This window comes from Emydura macquarii, unplaced genomic scaffold (genome assembly GCF_026122565.2).
Source record: "Emydura macquarii macquarii isolate MOO-44397 ecotype Brisbane River unplaced genomic scaffold, CSIRO-AGI_Emac_v2 contig_2676, whole genome shotgun sequence".
Lineage (NCBI taxonomy): Eukaryota > Metazoa > Chordata > Testudines > Chelidae > Emydura > Emydura macquarii.
In genome coordinates this window covers 2,537,485-2,557,323 of record NW_027132813.1, presented here as the reverse complement: position 1 = coordinate 2,557,323, position 19,839 = coordinate 2,537,485, and the positions used below count along the sequence as shown (strand labels likewise).

General features: G+C 40.7%; 1 protein-coding gene across 4 annotated transcripts in view; it reads left to right on the top strand.

Moving 5' to 3' along the window:
* BTBD9 (BTB domain containing 9) overlaps positions 1 to 19,839 on the top strand; it is a 290,378-nt gene that overhangs the window by 20,519 nt on the left and 250,020 nt on the right. For all 4 annotated transcript variants that reach the window (XM_067564762.1, XM_067564764.1, XM_067564763.1 and 1 more), the window contains 2 exons: positions 1,462 to 1,681; positions 7,743 to 7,862. In XM_067564762.1, coding sequence (XP_067420863.1) covers positions 1,462 to 1,681; positions 7,743 to 7,862 — 340 coding nt within the window. The remainder of the gene's footprint in view (positions 1 to 1,461; positions 1,682 to 7,742; positions 7,863 to 19,839) is intronic.

The window sequence follows — 19,839 nt, the reverse complement described above, 5'->3', positions numbered from 1 at the left end:
AATTGCTTTCTTAACAGCTGTCCCTTCAGCGTTTTCATTTTGGAAGCTACAGGGCATTCATGTTGGGATTTTTTTCTCAATTCTGTCATAAAGGGGCATTTTTTATAGTATGATGAGCCAGAAGTTTACAAAGCTTGGCTGTTGTCTGCAGATCTCCTCTTTTTCTGCTTAGTCAGTTGGCTAATTGATAGCAGGCACCAAAGCTCATGATTTCTCACCCTGTCAAAAATATAGCTATTTTAAGAATTGACTTCCTGTGTCTGTTCCTTAAGTACTAACTTTGAAATTAAACTATTAACTATCATCAGAAAACTATTCACTTCAAAATATGAAAGAATGCATCATCAAATGTCTACAGTTAGCCCACTTAATTATTACTTCTTTAATGAAAACTGAAAAGATTTCCAGAAATTCACAAACAGTTCAGAATAGAAAGACAACGATTTTAACAGATCCATGTACATTCTCTCAAAGTTGAGACTGCCATGTTCTGCACCAGCCTTCCTCTTGCCAATAAATACCTGTCTTTCAGCCTTGTGGTCAGACACACCATGTACTCAACGGCATGCTGGACCTAAATTTTGCAGTAAGGTCCATAGATTCTGCAGCAGCTTCATTTAAATCTTAACAAGTTTGAAAAATTAAATATGCATTTAAGCTACTGTTTTCATTACTTACCTTTATTTTTATATGAAGTTCAATTTATTTTATGCTGTCACTCATGTTTAATCTTCAATATGCTTGTAAATATTCGTATTGACAATAGAAGTGCATTGTACAAAATTAGTTGGGGTGAGTGCTGCTGGAAGTTGTGATAGCTGGATAAAAGATAAGTTGGATTTTTGGCATTTGTGGAAGCAAGAGAGGCTGTTTGTAATTATGGGAGCAGTATCTTAGCTGGGTGGTTCTGCTAACATGTTCATCAATGAAATAGTTAAAATGTAGACATTTTAACTATATTCTTTAGGTTGTAGACCTAACACCAAATTGAGATGAATGGGAAAACTTATCTCAAAGCTATTGTCAGCTTGTCTGTAGAGTCAGGAAGACAACATTGCATTTTGCTTTCAGGTCATATTTTCAGCATTTTCTTTACAATTATGAGGGCTAGAAACATCATTTTTAAAAATATTTATCTCAACGCTTTTCAATCATATATCTCAGTATTTTACAAATGAAGTTACGGATCATCTCCAACTATTTTGATAAAAGACTATATTTTGTGGCACAATTCTGTGGCAATGGTCGGATTTTGCTGCTTTGGCATACAAGGGGCCCAACTTGTAAGTCCTGGTTCAAAGACTATGAAGCCAATAGACTCCCATTAACTTCAGTGGCCTTTGGATTAGGCTCACACAGCCCTGAAGCAGCCTGGAGGGTTGTGTAGCCTCCAAACATCTCTGCTAATTTGCTAGTGCTATAAGCTTATAACTGTAAGCAATTCTTTCTTTCTCCTTTTAGTACCAGGTGAGAACATTGCAACTATGAAATATGGAGCCCAGGTTGTAAAAGGGGAGCTGAAGTCTGCTTTGCTAGATGGGGATACACAGAATTACGACCTGGATCATGGCTTTTCACGACACCCAATTGATGATGACTGCCGTTCTGGCATTGAAATTAAACTAGGTCAGCCATCAATAATCAACCACATACAAATACTACTCTGGGACAGAGATAGCCGGTAGGTGACAAGTCACACTGATTTAAGAGAAATTTAAGACTGATTAGACCCCACCATCCTCAATTATACAATATTGAATTATTAACTTTTATTGAATGCCAATAAATTGCACAGTTCAAACAACATATGATTGGTAGGGCATTGATAATTTTGAATGTTAATGTTTGACATTTGCGTAGGCTTATGGATGTTTTTTGTTTTTGCTTTGTTTGTTACTTACGTAACAAATCACTCTTACTTTTCCAGGTTAAAATTACTAACCTTTTAGGCTGTTTTCCACATGTTTTAGTTAAATATATAAAACATCTGGTACTACTACTAACTGCTTAAATTATTAAAATAATTTTAAACAAGCGGTTGATTTCTCTCCTTTATTCTGTCTACATTTCCCATTTTAATTTGGACAATGATGTTGGGCTGGTAAGTTTCACTTTCTGGTTCTCCTGCAGTGACATGATACTGTTATGTTTGGGTTCACAAAACTGCAAGAGAATTTTAAAATGAATTATTTTGATTAAAATATTTTAATGAAAAACATTTGTTTGTATTAGGTTTGTGATAGTAACCTACATGTCATAAAATTGTCCAGATTGGTTATTACCAAGTTATGAGTATAATTATTAGAGGACTGTTTAAGGAGACTTGAGAAGGATGAATTATCACTGGCCACTTAACCAATATAACTATCCTACCTCATATTTTATTCTTGCTACTTTATGTTCTTAAAGAATCAAATTGCACCCAAGTTTAACACCCTAACTTTAATTGTAAGCCTTTTTTCTTCTAGAAAAAATATATAAATTTGATACTCGCTATCAGGAAGGGGTTTTTTTATGCATTGTGACAGGGTCAGACTAGATGGCTACTGGAGAGTGCTAGAAGGCCAATATATCAGCCCGAGGCTCAGCAAGTCCCTTTTCCCTGGTAGCTGAGCAGGGGTTACTCCAGGTTAATTAACACATCTGGAGCCAATCAAGGCCTTGCTTAGGACTTGTTAAAAGCCTATCCTCCAGAGAAAGGGTGTGGCTGGAGATGTGAGTGTGAGGCGAGCTACCAGAATGTGTGAGCAGGCAAGACGCTATCAAGAGCCAGGAGGGTTTAGGAGAAGGAGCAGAACGCTGGCAGAAGAGAACCCTGCAGGTACAAAGATTGGGGGAGAGAAAACCCTGCCCAAAGAGAGCAAAGGACCTTTCCTAGACCTGGAGGCCTAAGGGAAGAGACCCTGCAGGAGGGAAAGATTGAACTGGACATTTGGTTTGGGCACTACCACGCCCAGTGGTGCTTTCAGAGGTCAAGAGCCTTCCCTGGCAAGGAGGCCAGGAAGGACCCCTGTCTGAGCAGGGTGCAGACATTAAGGCAAGGGGCATGGGGAAGTAACCCAGGGAAGCTAGCAGCTTTCCTGAAGCCACAGTGCGAGGCTGCTACTTGTAGGGTACCTGGGTTGGGGCCTGGAGTCGAGGGTGGGACTGGGCCCCCCACCCCACCCTGCTGGCCATTCACTGGAGGGGCAAGAGCCCCAGCGGAGAGGCAAGGGCCTGTGAGAACCAGAGACAGGATTGGGAGCCAGCAGAGAGCAGCCATCTTAAAGAGGCTGTATTACCCCTGCACCACTAGAGGGTGGAAGAACACTAAAGATTGAAGCAGTTCCCTGACCTACCACTAGAAGGAAGCACTGGACCTACCAAGGTAGAGGAAGAGCTTTGTCACAGTATTAATAGTCAGTTTCCTTAAATCATACAGTTGTTTGCAAATATCTTTATTCTGTTAAGCAAGAGGAAAGTTATCATGCCTCTTGTTTTTCACAGAGCGATGAGCTTTTCTACATTGAAATGGTAGTGTTGTGTATATGGGGACTTAACTCAACTTAACTACATTGCTCAGGAGTGTGGCTTTTTCACATCCTGAGCAATGTAGCTGATTTAATTTAATTTTCTAGTGTAGACCAGCCCTGTGTTAAACTACTCCCAGGACTTTAACAATTTACACTAGGTAAATTGTCACCCAGACACTGGATTATTTTTTAACCAACTCTAATTTTAGAATAGAAAATATTAACATTACTAATTCTTTCAAATAACATTAAAACTCACTTTTAATCTCAAGTGCAGTTATTGTCCTTTCAAAATAATGTGCTGATTTTAAGAAGTTATCTGTTAATCTAAAAGCTGAACTTTTATTGTTGAGCATAAGTTCCACCAACACAGGACTATTGGAATTTATATATATATTTTTTTCTTTCTTCCTTTGAAATATAGAAAGGCAACAGATTTAAAGCTGCTAAACAAGTACTTTTTATACTATGCATAAATAACCTGTTTAACTAATTGTGACAAGATATCAACCAACTAAGCAAAGAGCTTATGAAAATTTTAAAAAGGATTTGATAATTACACAGGTAATTTGGCAATCCACAGTTACATTACAGATAAAAATTATAAAATATATGAATCCTTATGCTCCAAAAACATAAGTCAACCACTAACTGCCTGAAACTAGAAAGAAACTTCCTTTGTAGAACGTCATTCCAAAATACTGGGTTTCATGTATCTTCCTCTGAAACTTATGGTACTAGCTACAGTTGGTGACAAAGTACCAGACTAGATGGGTCTCTGATCTGATTTGGAATTACAGTTCATATGTTCATTATAGAAATGTTCAGGTTAGAATTAATTTGGACTTCATCACTAAGTTTATCCCCTTCAGCTGTCTTAAAAATTTTGTTTTTCTGTGAAAACCTAGATCTCTATACTCCTCCTAGTCCATCCTGCCCCCTAAACAAGTTACTTAACCTCTACCTCCCTTTCCCTCAGCAGTCTTTTACCATACTAACCACACTCTCTGAGGCCATGAACCCAAGGGAAGAGAGGACTGATCTAACACATTCTCACACTGAGCAACAGTTTACGCTGTCGTATGTGTTTGGTGGAGGTGTTTCTTAGTAACTGCACAGGTGCACTGTGGCAATCCTGTAGGATGATACTGCAAACTTATCCTCCCCTGTCCTTCTCTTTAATTTTACTCCCCTAAAGCTGGCCAAGTGGGTGTATTTATGCAAAGGGGTAAACTTTTAGCTATACTGAATGCTCATTTGCTGGCACATTTTGCACACACAAAAAATGCAGTTGTATTTTTATCCATGAATTGTGTGCATAAATATTAGTACTAGGATGGATAACAATCCAAATTGTGCCCGCAAAAGAGAGACCAATCTTCTGAAAATGTAGGCCATTATGTTGGCTGTATGACAGCTGGTCCATGTTGCTAAGGTGAATTATTTCCCATTTGCCTCCCCAAATCGGTAAATTAGATGCCAGTAAATTGAGTATCAGCTTTGCATTAAGCAAGAGGGTTGTGTAGTGGGCAATCCCTCTGGTGTTGGTCTCCCTAATTCACCACCTCTTGACCTTCCTCCTGGAGTATAGAGAGTCAGAAACTGCTGGATTCAAACTGCACAAAAGTATCTTGGGTCCATAGGAGCTCCACAAGGGTATAGCTGCCCTTCTGCCAGTTTCAAATACCATACAGAATTTCTAAGGGCCAACCACACTGCAGATATAGTTCGTGTGAACTTTTAAGTTCAGTAAAACCACCATAAGACTCTATTGATTTCCTTCCGGATGCATAACTCTTTTGAGTACTTTTGTAAATTTCAACTTCCATGACTACACCTCTAAGTCTTTCTCTTTCTCTTGAAAAAGCCAAAGGCACCACAATACTCATAAAGACCAGCAAATCAAAACTAAGTGGGAGTTTCTGGATGGAAAGGACCTTAAAACTGGAAGATCTAACCATGGTTTTTAAAAAGTGATGTGAGCAAGGAATAACAGCTCAAACAGTGCTGTTGAGAGCTACCATTGGTGAAGATTGCAGATTAGCACTTCAAGAGAACTTGCCGTTCACTCAAGTAAAGCCTTTTAGAACAGAATCCAGGGTTTGCCAGGAAATAAAACATAGGTTCACACAGCATTCAAAGAGAAATACCAATACTGTAGATGAGAGTTGGAAATGGATGGGTGAAGGATCTGAATAACACATCCCCACTTCCAGAGAACCCTTTATCAATGTGCAGTACCCTTATGTTCTATAGCTAACAGTGCCAGGAGGCTGGAATTCCTGATGTGAAAGGGAATTGGGGTCTGCAGCATCCCAAAGTCTAAGAGTGGGTATGATCATCAGAATCTCAAGGTCTGAGGAACAGGGGTATTGTACTAGAAGGAAATAGGCTAACTTCTTGTCTGGTATTGTCTGAACTAGCACAGGTTCCTTAAAAACTCACTCAGAGAATGACACCTCTATTCACTTCACCCGAATCCCAAAAGCATGTCTGTTTTCATAGAAATGTATGGCTGAAAGAGACCTCAAAAGGTAATCAAGTCCAGCTCCCTGGACTGAGGCAGGACCAAGTACACTTAGACCATCCCTGTCAGGTGTTTGTTCAACCTGTTTTTAAGAACCTTCAATAATAAGGGTTCCACAGCCTCCCTTGGAAGATTGTTTCCATAGTTTGTTTATGAGCATATAGTGTTGGACTATGTGAAAAACCTCACTAAACAAGATATATCATGTCTGCTGCTTCCCCCCATCCATTAGGCCAGTAATTCTGTCAAAAAAGGAGATTAGATTCATTGAGAAGAAATCCTATCAACACAATCCATGCTGGCTGTTCCTTATAATCCAGTTATCCTTTAGGTGCTTGATTGTTTAATAATTTATTCCAGGTTCTTTCCAAGTATCGAAGTTAGACTGACTGATCTGCAATTCCCCAGGGCCTTTGTTCCCCTTTTTAAAGATAGATACTATGTTTACCCTTCTCCAGTCTTTTGCAACCTCACCTGTCCTACATGAATTTACAAACATAATTGCTAATGGTTCCAAGGTTACTTACGTTAGTTCCTTAAGTACCCTAAGATGAATTTCATCAGGCCCTGTCAACTATAATACATTTACCTTATCTAAATATTCTTTAATGTCTTTTTTTCTCTATTTTGGCTTGTGTTCCTTCCCCGTTATTGTTAATGTTAACTCTTTTTTAAGTATTTGGTCTCCATTAACCTTTTTAGTGAAAGCTGAAGCAAAATAGGCATTGAACACCTCAGCCTTCTTGATGTCTTGTTTTATCTATTAGGGGATTATAATTTTTAAGTAAACTAGGAAACTCAGGTTGGTTTCCTGGCTGAGAACTAGGTAAAATTAAAAGGGATCTTGGAACTTTTCCTATTCTGCAGAAAACAAGAGAGTCTACATCTGTTTCCATCTAGCCTGAGCATTTGTCAGATTAGTGTCAAGTTGGTCATTTCTAATGTTTCCCCCGCTCAAGGTATTTTCTGTTGTCACCCGAATAACACAGCAAAGCAGTGCAAATACCTAGTAGGGAGGGCTCCTGGAAGAACTGACTGAAGGATGGTTCTGAGTCCCAGCAGTCCTGGGGTTGCTTCCCCCAAATGCCAAGATTCTAAATTGGATATAATGGTGGGGGCCGGGGTTTGTTTTGGTTTTGTTTGTGTGGTGGGTAGCTAGAAACGTGTTTCACAGATAGTTAGTTAGGTTCAGCAACAGTACCTGACTAGGTCAAGACTGATAAAGAAAATCAATGAAAAAGATGCCATGACACAAAATAAACTTGCATTCTCCAGTTGAGTGTTTCAGGCTAACGTTTATGATCTGCTAAATTTTCTCTCACATCTTGTTGATATTGCAGTAGAAGTAATTGCAGTGCTAACTTTAAAATTAGACTACGAGGGGGAACACAAATTTCTTTATGGTTTATTCATTTAGAATGTCTAAATTTTATGTCTCATAGTGTCTTCTGAGAAAAGGCTGGCTTATCTTATTACTGGGAATTGTGAATTTGGCCATTTTACATAGTTCTGTAAATCTGTTTTAACATATGATTACATGAGATTTTTTTTAAAGCTAGTTTATATTGTAACCTCCTTATAGAAGTCTGGATATGGGTCCCTTTGTGAAAATATTTTTTGCATAGACACCAACTTCCAGAAAGCAGGTTATTTCACAAATATTGGCTGCTTCTATACTAATTATTATTTTTGGTCATCCAAAGGTCTTATTCCTACTACATTGAGGTGTCCATGGACGAGCTAGACTGGATCCGCGTGATCGATCACTCTAAATACCTTTGTCGGTCCTGGCAGAAGCTGTATTTCCCTGCCCGTGTCTGCAGGTTAGTTTATGTATACATAATCCTGTGTGTATCTTCCCAGTTCTTAGGCACCTAAATAAGTGGCTTGATTTTCACAGGTGTTAAGCACTCACATTTGATAATGATTTCAGTGAAAGTTGTGGATGTCCGTTATCTACAAAAATTAGACTAGTTTTGTAGGATGCATAAATATTAATTTAGTTGCTGAACTTTAGGGAACCATGTTTGAAAACATTGGTGCTCTTCTCTCTTTTTTTTTCTCTCTCTCTATATATTTATAGCATAGTTGAACAATAGTGTATGTATTATTTCTCTCTTCCTATAGTCCAATGAGGTAAAACTGTTACTTTTATTGAATGAAAAAAATATTAAGATTCAGCAGCTGTGTGTTTGCTGAGAATTTTGAAATGTTTTTAAATGTTCATGATACACACTCTCACTCTTTTTAATAAATAATCTCTTTTTCAGTGGTGGTATTATATTTTAAAATTTAACTATTCAGGAAAAAGGAGGGCGTTAAGATGAACTAAAATGAAACATTTTATCATTGGAAAAACCTGCTCAGTTAGATATAAAAGCAAAGTATGTGCATGCGCCATATCAAGTATATGCCTTGGCAAGTAGAGTCTTTTCCCAGGAGACAGCCCTTAGTGGTGAGGTGCCCCTGATAATGGAGGGAAACAGAAATTTGGGTACAGGGGGTACCTCATTATAAAGTTCTCTTCCTTCCTTTCCCCATTGCAAGTAGAGGTTTTCTACAGGAGCAAGGCCATTGTACTAGGAACTGTATAAATACCTATGAAAAATTGGTTCTTCAGTCCAACAGCTTACAACCTCTAAAAAAGATGAGAGAAAAGGTGGTTGAGGGCTTAGGGTGCTAGTCTGGGACCTTGGTGACCTCTGTTCAATTCCCTACTCTATACAGCTTCCCTGAATGAATTTTAGGCAAGTCACTTAGTCTATTTTTGACTCATTTTATTGTATAATGGAAATAATAGCATTTCCCTATCTCACAGAAGTGTTGAAGATAAATTTTAAATTATGAAGCACCCTGATACTGATGGAGCCATATCATACCTTGATAAAAGAGAGAGAAAAAGTGATGGGGGAAAGGGATTCAACATACAGCATGTTTCTTCTTTCGCTGATTGTCCACACAGATTCCATATATGTGCCTCAGTTGCATCAGTGATGCATTCAGACAGGGGCTGGAAGGGGCATGACTCCCTGGACCAAGGCAAGCACCAATTTATTTTTTCCCCTTCTTCAGACAGAACAGAAAGCCTCTCCTAAGACTCACTCCTCCAGAAGCCTTAATGTGGAGTTCTGTACTAATGCCCCAGCAGTGATGGTCTCTTCTGATTCCATGGACCGCACTTTGCTCTCGGCCTTCAAGACACCTGTTTTCACGTCTCCAATACGTTTTGCTCAGGGAGAGAACCTGAGATTCTTGGTTGGAACTTCACACTATCAATAGAGTCCTTTGATCTCTACATAACCCCACAGGTATTCACCAAAGTTTTAGATGTGTAGCTGCGCATCTGAAAAGACAAGAAGTCTAAGTATACTACTCCTTGCATTATGGAAACACCTCCCATCTCACCTCCCAGCAAATGACTGATTAACTTCAGAAGACATTAAACCTCTTTGTTACACTGGGACTGGGGTCAACAGAGAAAATTCCATACTGATCACAATTTGGACCATGGAGTTTATTGGGACACTCTTAGATTCCAAGTCAGCAAGCACGTACCTACCTCAACCCAAGTTTCAGACTGTTCAATCTAATAACCAATTTCAGATTCATCTATAACACCAATGAGAACATGACTCATACTTTTGGGGTCACATGTCAGCATGCCCACACGTTGCAAAGTATGACAGATTTCACCTTTTGCCCTTGCAAGATTGAGGTTGAGATCAACATAACTTCCAGATACTCACAGCATGGCCCAGGTGGTCACATCTCCTCAGGAAGTCCTATTCTAATTAGATAGGTGAAGGGATAAAACCCAGGTGTGCAGCTGTGTACCCTTTTTCAGTGTTTTAACTAACAAAGACTCCAGAAATGGACAGCTGCACTCAGATAGAGAGCTCATCTTAACCACTTGTAGATTCAAAGGAAGTGATCTGCCCATGAGACTTTCCTACACACAAACATTCTGGAATTCAGGCTGACTGGCATGCAGAGATTTCCTGCCCCTCATCTAGAATTAGACAATACAAGTGCTTATGGACAACGCAACAGTGATGCACTATATCAATAGGCAAAGGGGAGCCAGATCCTCTCCTCTGTGCCAGGAAGCTATACATCTCTAGGACTGATTCATCCATCATCTTGTTACTCCATCAGCTCTACACCACAGTGGTAGGCCATCTCAGTAGAGACTTATCCAAGAACCATAAAGATTCCCTCAAGACCTTGGTCTTCCTAAACATCTGTTACAGATTGGGATTCCTACAGGTGGATAACTGTCCAAGGTTCTGCTCCAAGTGAGACATACGTCGGGGCTCCCTCTCAGACACCTTTCTCATTTTGTGGGCTCCTGATTTGATGTACACTTTTCCATCAATATGGTCATGAGGAAACTCAGGCAGGCTGCAGGTCATATAATCATGATAGTCACAGCATGGGCCAGACAGTTTTGGTATTTGGACCTAATGAACTTGTCAGTATGGTAATCTATTATCTTTATTACCTTACCGTAGAACTGTAGGTCCTACTGGATCTTGTCCTGCAGAACAATGGCTGGATCCTGCACCTGGACCTGAATTCCTGGATGCTGGCTGGCTGATAACAAAAAGAACTTTTCTTCTTCTTCCAGTTTTTGTCCCTACGGGTGTTCCATGTCGTGTGTGCGCGCGCACCCGTGTGTCTGATTGGAGATTTTTTTTCAGCAGTGCATGTGTGTCAATTTCATGTCCTAGACTTCCCTCATGCTTTGGACCCAGGGTATATAAGGAGATGTGGACCTGCCACCATTCCAGTTCCTTCTCAACCACCTGTGGATAGAAATGGATCATTGCAGTGTCTCCTGACTTGCTAGCTAAATGCTACTTTTCTATGTTTTTTCCTTTTATTATCATTTCCATTTTCAGCAATTTTGTTTTCTTTCCCCAGCGTGAGTTTGTGCCGTATTTAATTTTGCAGCGGTTGATTGGGCCCTTCCTTTCAATTGGCCCCCTTTTCAACTGTGGCTTCCTTTCTGCAGGTTATGCCCAAAACCCCAGAATTCATACTGTGCCAGACCTGTTACAGGTCCGTCTCTTTCTCCCATGGTCATTCTGGCTGCCTCTGCTGCTTCGGAGAGTCCCACACCCTGTCAAAGTGCAAGGTCTGCTCCGGATTTAATAACAAATATCAGAAGCTGATGGGAGGACAACTTAAGTTTCTCCTCACTGAGATCTCCGGGATCCAACATGGCCTCTGCTGTGCAAAGTATCTCAGTGACCTCTTCATCTTTGGCTCCAGCTCAATCTCTGAGACCTCCGAACAGTCTAAGGAATATAAAGGCCTCAGACCTCTGATAATGACTATAAAGCTCAGGGAAAAGTTGCCTCAGAGATTATGGTTTAAGGAAACCTTGCATCCTGCTCTATGTACTACTGAGTCTCTAGTTTCTTTTGGTGCCGAGACCCTTGTACTGCTGAAAAGGTCTTCTACCATTCCGCATACCAAGAATTCTTTCAGTAAGCAATCCTTTTTAGCATGGGTCTCAGGACCTTCAGAGCCCTCCAGTCATAGGGACTTCAAAGAAATCATTGGGCCAGCTTGGCTACCCTTGGAGCCTTCCAGTCAAATGGACTGTCGGCCCCGTCTTCAGTACTCTCCAAGGGCTGTGAGCATAAGCTGCATGCAGGAGGATGCTCTTGTCAGTATCAATGTATCCAACATATCAATTGGTGCTGCTGCTCCTGCCCATGAAAACTCAGTCACTGGTATCAATTCAGATGCCACGACCTATTCAACTACCAGTACCCATTCGACCATTGAGGCTGATCAGATTGCTTGTGCCAACACCTTGAGCTTCTCCAATGGATGCAGTGGAGACATGTCTTCAGAATCCAGGATCTTTATCCATGATTTCCTTCTCCTTCCAAACTACCTCCCCAGCTGTGTGCTCTGAGAAAGACACTTCAGCAACCAGTTGTCACCAACCCTGGCAGGCACAACCTTGGCGTCCTGCTACGTTCCCTCATGCCCCACCGCACTGGGCTTTCTAGAATCTTTGGGCCTCCCTATGGTGACGAGTTCTGTGGGGTGCCTGCTTGTAAATGGGTCCATCAAGATGAGCCTCTTCTCCAGGGAGCCCCCTCCCCCTTCTCAGGAGGACTTCAAGGAGAAACAGCAGCCCAGAGCTAACGAGGAAGCATCTCCCCCAACAAATCTCGTCATCTATGAATGAAGCTATCATACCCTCTCCATGATCCTACACAGTTGAATTTAAAGTTTTTCAGGACTTGATGAAGATTGTAGCCAAGACCTTAGAGGTTTCCCTGGCGGAGATTCAGGAGTCCAATGATCCCTAGTGGATATCCTCCCCACCGCATCTCAGGGCAAACTAGCACTGCCCATCAGCACAGCTGTCCTGTCATCAGCCTGTAACATTTGGCATATTCCTGTCGTCATTGCACCCATGTGTAAGAGGGCTAATTTTTAAAAAAAATTAAATTCCAGACCAGGGCTCCAAATAGCTTTTTTTCTCACCCTACCCCCCAACTTCCTGGTGATTGACGTAGTCACCTGAACATTCTCTTGAAGAAGGGAATGGTTTCTTCCCTGCTGATCAGAGTCCTACTCCTATGGGATTCTTATCGGTGAAAGAACAGGATGCATGAGTTGTGTCCACTCTCCCCTTAATGCTCTCAGCTCTGTGGTGCAGGAGGGCACTCCATGCAGGCATGGCTCCAATGAACACTGATTTTCAAAAGAATCCAATCTTCTATGCAAGGGATGTGTGAACACAAAGAGTAGGATATCTGTGGATAACACATCACAAAGATATGTAAAGGAAAACTTAAGCTAAATATCAGGCTAAAATTCACAACAGTCTCATGGAAGCCCAGTTATTTGAGACTTTTTAAAAACAGATTAGACACTATACTAGTAAATATACTGTATGAAGGGAGCAATCCTGCACTGGCAGGGAGAGGGAGCAGATGATTCTTTCTCCCTGTAATTTGATGCTTTCATGATAATATGACAGTTAGGGTCTTGCTCATCTTTTTCTCATTTTAAATTCTGTTTTTAAATCAGCTCTCCATACAACCAGAGCAATGTAGTAAACATACATGTACGAGAATTCCTCAACTATAAATTGGTTCTTTGGCATTTGAATGAGGTGTGGCCAACAGCATTCTTCACTACAGACTTAATATATGGACAGAGGGAATCTCTTCTGACCATATAAGGTTACTGTCTGTTTGAGTATATTCTCTCTTCCCAGCATATTTTTGTTCATAAGAATTGTCTGTTCACTTGCTATTTAGCAAGATTCAGTAACATGTATATGGTCTCCAAATCATTGGTGAGGTTATGCTGTTTAAAATATATTATAACTCTGCATCTAATTGCAAAGAAGAAATAATTTTAAAAGTTTAATACTAATTATATTACATACGTTCATTATTAAACATCTGTGATAACTTTCTAAAGAAAATATAGAAAACATGAACAGAAAAATCCCACTACAGTTTAGAAGCTTGTCAAACACAGTCCTCTAAACATACTAAATCAAAGAGCAATCTGAGAAATAACTAGAAACTTTACCAGCACAGGAACTGGGTAATTTATCATAAATATGGTGGGTATATAAATGTCTAGCTTATAAAGCAGTTTAAGCACAACTGTAAAAGTGATTTTTTTCAAATTTAGAACTATATAAAATCAGATGAAATAAAAACTTAATCTGAAATATGTTTATTCTCTATCAGATTTTTTATTTAATTGTTCACACAATGCCAATTTATTATATGCAAATATTTTCCTATCTGGCAATCTCGCACAATTTAGTAGGGAACACTGTAGAGGCAATGATACCGAAAGAAATAAACTCAGATCTTAAAAATATAATTTCTTCCTCCTTTGAATCTTTGTCAGTCTTATGGTACCAGGAAGTATGTAGGTTTTTCCCCTAGATATTTCAGGTTTCCAAAATGCTCCAATGACTATCTTTGTGTGATGGAGATGGAAGAAAAATATTGAAAAACTACAGAAGAATAATTAAACGTGGAGATGTAGATTTTAGCTGTGTTCAGGAAGGATAACAGGACTCCTTGGGGAGCAGAGTATTTTATCCCCCTCTTCTATGATGTCCTCCTTTGGGGAGATGAACCAGAAAGCAACAGTAACCTCAAAAATGTTAAAATGAAAGGAGGAAACTCAGTGTTAAGATAAGTAGCTGATGCAATACTGAATGCTGTTTATATTCTTCCTCCCTTTCTCAGTGGTTAGGTACAGTTTAAAATGGAAACATAGTAAGACTAATCATTCATCCAAATTCATTACCATTTTGATTTAGGGTAAAAAAAACAAGAAATACAGCTTGCTGTTTGAATGCATAAGAAAACAAGGAACTCAACCTTGCTGCAAGCTGATTTTAAAAAAATAATTATTTAATTTTTTTAAACCATTGTTTAAAACTTCAAAGGGTGTGTATCTGGAAAAAAGTATCACTCCAATGAGGAGCTGCATTTTCTGACCTCTTAACGTAGTCATATTCTTTCAGCCAGGAGATCCAGTCTGATGTTGTTGTATTGGTAAAATAAACATTCACAGGCACTAGGATGATTTATATTTTCAGAAATGTTGAAAAACTGACATGTTCAGAAACAGTGCTGGAAATTCATTTCTTAATACACAGTATATTTAGAGCTACTTTGTGTCCTTGTTTTTCTCAGCCAAGCAAGGGAGTAAGGCCCTCCCCTTGCTCAGAAAGCAAGTCCTACCCAGAATGTGGGTATATGTGTCTGGTACAGAGTATAGCCCTTGCTCTCTGCATATTCCCCTTTTCAGTCAAGTGGACAGGGAAGGCTTAAAGTGCTCTGCCCCTCCATGTTGACTTGTTAGAATAGTTTCCTGGAGGAGGAGGAGACGGCACTGGGGGGTATGTGTTCAATAAGGAAGGATGACAGTAATTTATTCTGCCCCTGCCCAACCTGTTCTAGAGCAAATTATAACCGTCTGAGTTGCAACTCGGCTACTCGTGGGCAGCACAGCTATTTGCTGCTCCCTACTGAGGGTGGAGCCTAAACGATCAGTCTGTTCCTTAATTGTGTATCTAAAGTCCTGCAGTTTTTCTTCAATGCAATCTGCTTTTGCTGGAATCTCCTGATGCATTAAATGGTGCTACCTAAAAATCTGTTGTGCACAGTGTCACTGCACACACTCTATCAGTAATTAGACTTGGAATACTTTTGTGCTAAAATGGAGAAAAAAAAAATAATTTCAGTTCCCAACAGAAGGGAGTAAAGTACAATTGCAGAAGGTCTGCTATAGTTAGTCTTCTATTAAAACAAAACATTTCAAAACTATATTAAAAAAAAAAAAAAAAAAAAAAAAAAGATTTGGATCAAGACTCTTTACAGCACCATTGTTTAATATACTTTGTGATGATTCAAGGAGAGCCTAAGCACAAGGGGAGGTGGGGCTATGTTTTTATTGGGTGCAATTATGGTTTTACTCTCTTAAAATAAATAAATAAGTTGAAAAAGATAGAGTCCATGCTTGATGTTGAAAGATATCATGTTTGTATCTAATAGACCAGAGAAATTGTTCAAATACAGCTCATAAAGAAAATACTAACCCTGTAATACTGGCCAGGATAGTTATCTGTCACATAAATATCAGTCATGCAAGGTGAGAGCTGTCCAGGGCTAGACTATCATACACCTGAGTTTTAAGAAAATATACAAAGCCTTTTTGTTATGAATAAACATTGTTGAATAAATTCTCCACTCTTAAACATGCAATTCTCTTCATTCTCTGCTCACTTTTCATCTTCTTCAATCTGCATCTGTTCAGTTATGAACCCACGTTTGTCAGTATCATTACCAGTTTCATATGAGCTTCATTAGAAAGGCATGCTGTGTGAATGAGTGTTCCATGCCCAAAATTCTGGTTAAGTTAATACTTGAATGTGCATAGTTTTTTCACAAAAAACACAGACTGACTGATTGATTCAGTCAGCCGTAATCAGTCATTCATTACATTACTTGTAATGTATTGTAGCTTCTATTACAGTCTGAAATTGTTTTGTGTAGCCCTTTAAATATCCAAATTAACTTGTGAAGTAAGGATGCTGTTGTACTTCATGCGTAATATCTCAGTTGGCAGTGCACTGAGCTGTCCAAACTGGTTTGTTATACTTTTTGACATCTTAGTAACTTAATATGGCTAGTGATACTTTTCTGATTCAACACTAATGGCTTATGTTTTCCCTTAAACATGTATGATAGGCATTTTCTAGGTTTGTAAGAATATTGCTTGTCCTGTTTCAGTAAAGATGGGGAAGAGAGGGGTGGTCAGAGACCCTCCCCCCCTTTTTTTGTACTCTGAGCTGTTGTACTGGAAATGTCTTTGCTGGGTCATGGGAGTCAGGCAGTTCCATGGCATAGGTGAGCTGCCAAGTTTCCTTCATATACACTGCAAATTCTTGATTGTACCGTTTTGTGTACATACGGCTTGAGATATCTCTGGGGATGACATGCAAGTCCTTTGTTTAGGGTTCTTTGTTATTTCTAAGGAGCTAGTCTGTGGGCATTTCCCAGACTTGCAACATGTTTCAGTAACAAACATAGCACAATTTTCTTAAGTTCATATACAATGATGATACACACATTTTAACAGGACATTGCTGTTTAGGAAATTCTGACTTTCAAATGATACTTCTGTAGGCTGCGGAAGATGTTTGTAACATGTTGGACAGAGATAGGGGCTTGACGGGTCTGGTCAGAACCGCTTTGATAAGCGGCACTACTTGGCCTGGTAAACAGGCTGTGCAAGGCTGTGTGAATTTGACTGTGGTGCCAAAAGAGGAGGAAAGTTAGGAAGCAAGATCATGTGCTGTAAATTCGCCAATGATTGCTGTTTCCTAGAGAATGCTGTAGAAAAGCTTGAAATGCAAATTGTGCAATGAGACTCGGCCATGAATCCACTTGGATTGCAAGGCAAAATCCCCCAGCAGCCCGCTTCGCAGCTCGCACTAGAGTCTCCCATGGCTGTTTGGAGCGTAAGCCGTGATTAAAGATAAGTGTACCTAACTGGTGTGGGCGTGTTTTTATTCCTCACCTGGTATCCAGAACCTGCAGTGATCAGCAGTGCCTGGCATAACAACTTCACAAGGCATACTATGTACAAAATATATCATAATCATAACAGTGGTGAATATGTGGGTATATGGGATACAGTATGTCCAAGATGGTTCAAATCTCACATCCACAAGAGACTGCTTGTTGCCTGCACCCCAGCTGGGGATAATCCTCAGAGATGGGAGATTGGTAAAAGAATGAGACAGTGGCCTCCATCTCACCTCTCTACTCCTTCATCTCTGTTCATGAAATCAACGACTCTCCAAAAACTGAACTGAAGGGGAGGGGTCCCAAGCTGAAAGGAGAGCCAGCCTATGAAATTTCTTGCACTGTATGATGAGGAAAACCTTTTGCTTTTAAATTTATTTAGCTTATTAAGTTAGGAATTAGGTTGTTTTTTATTTTTTATTTGTTTTTTAACCTATCCTGACTTTTATGCATCATTACTTGTATTCACATAAAATCTATCTTTCTGTAGTTAATCAATTTATCTTATTGTTTTATCTTAACCAGTGTGTTTGGATTAAAGTATATGAGAAACTCCATTTGAGATGATAAAGCTGGTGCGTTATCATTTTCCTTTGATGAAATGACAGACTTCCTATGAGCTTGTACTGTTCAGAAGAGTACCGAGCTGTACAAGATACACATTGCTAGAGGGACAAGGCTGGGACTAAGAATTTGCGGGTATCGCCCTGTATGTAATTCATTACTGGCTGTTCATAGTGCTCATGTATTCTAGGAGTGAATCTGCATGCTGAAGAGTGAGCAGGCCAGGAGTGGATATTCAAACAGCAAGGCAGTGTAAAAAGCAAGGGAATTAAGGGGACACAGCTGTGCAGTGGTCCAGATTGTACCCTGGAATATGGCATAATGTACAAAGCTTTCTTTTTTTAACTACACAAAATAGTATTTTTTTAGAGGTTGTTTACTATCACTGAGTTCTTTGATTTTGCAATAATTCAAAATTTTCTTACCCCTTACCTGCTACTTGTTCAATCCCCTTAAGTGGTATAGATCTATCACTTACTGCACTGAAAAAGCAAATAAGAAAGAAAATACAGGGATATTCGTTTTAAGAAATCTGTCTCCTTACCCCTCAGAACAAGCAATCTCTGTCTACATTTCATAATACTTTGCGCATACATAGCAATTTTCACCTAAGGAGCTGTGGGGTCTTCACAAAGACAGGGAAACGAAAAACAAGTTAAGTCACTTGCTTAGAGTCACTAGCAGAGTTAGGAGTAGAACTCAGCTCTCCCATTTCACAATTCCCTCCACTAACGATTAGAGCAGCGGTTCCCAACCTTTTTGAGTGTGTGGACCCCTTTTCAACCTCCAAACATTTCGCGGACCATCACATGCTACTAGTTTTATTTGAAATCACACATTTCCTTGGTGAGGATGTTATTTTTCTTTTCCACAGACCCCCTGTAGTAGCCTCGCGGACCACAGGTTGGGAACCGCTGATTTAGAGAATGCAGAAATCCTGGAGTATGAAGACTTGTGCAGTGCATATCCTTCTTGTAATCCATTCTTTCTGCTTGAGAAATTAATGTTCTTCGAGTGCTTGCTTATGTCCATTCCACTATAGGTGTGTGCACGCCTCCGTGCATGGTTACCTCGAACTTTTTTCCCCTTAGCAGATCCCGTAAGGCTGGCTCCGGCGCCTCCTGGAATCCCGCACACATGCCGCAGTATATGAGCCGCTGCCGGCCCTACGCCCCCTCAGTTCTTTCTTTCCGCCCGTGCTGGTTGCTGGAACTAGCCTTGATCTCAGCAAGTACTAGTCCCCTTGTTTGGACTTGTTTCATATTCTAACTTAGTTTTAGTTAGTTAAGTAGTTATTAAGTGTTGTTAAGAGTAGTTAGAGATAAAGCAAGTCCCTGCGGGAACTTCAACTGACTGGGCTATGCCCCGGTCGCCGGGATTCAACCCGGGTGCCCACTGCGGGAAAGCCTTCTCGCTCAGTGACCCCAACGACCGCTGCCTTAAGTGCTTGGGAGAAGCCCACAGTGTAAGATCTGCAGGGCTTTTAAACCGAGGACTCAAAAGGACCAAGAAATCCAGTTGAAAGTCCAGTTGATAGAGGCAGCGCTCTGCCTGGGGTCTGAGCCGGCCTGCTCCACCTCGGTACTGAGCATGACCTCAGTGCAGAGCGCACCACCGGCACCGCCCTCGACTCAACACCGCGCAACATTGCCGGCACCAAAGAAGAAGAAGCAGCGTGCAGAGCGCAGACACTCCCCTGCGCCGTCGGTATGGGCAGGGTCAAGTACGGAGATGCACCGGACCCAGCCTGTCGAGTCTTCTCCGGTGCCTGTATCTCTGGTCAGGGAGCTTCCCTCGACTCCTGGGAGTGGGAGAGTGGCCCTGCCGACACCATCGACGCCGGAGGCTTTTCAGGCGGTAAGAGCCTTGTTGGCCTTGGCTACGCTACCTCTGGACCCCTCCCCCTCCGCTGAGGGAGAAGGGGCTGGTGTCACGGGGGAAACCCTCATTCAGAACCCCTGAATGGCGGTGGAGATTCCCAGTATGGGGAGGAAGATCTCCTGTTGGACGGTCTCCGAAGGTAGAGCAGAGCCGCTCCCCCAGTAGTTGCTCCCGGTTGGCAGCGTCGAACCGACCTGCTCTGGCATAGGACGTGGAGTCCCCCTTTCGGTGCCGACATCAATCCCCAGCACCGGAG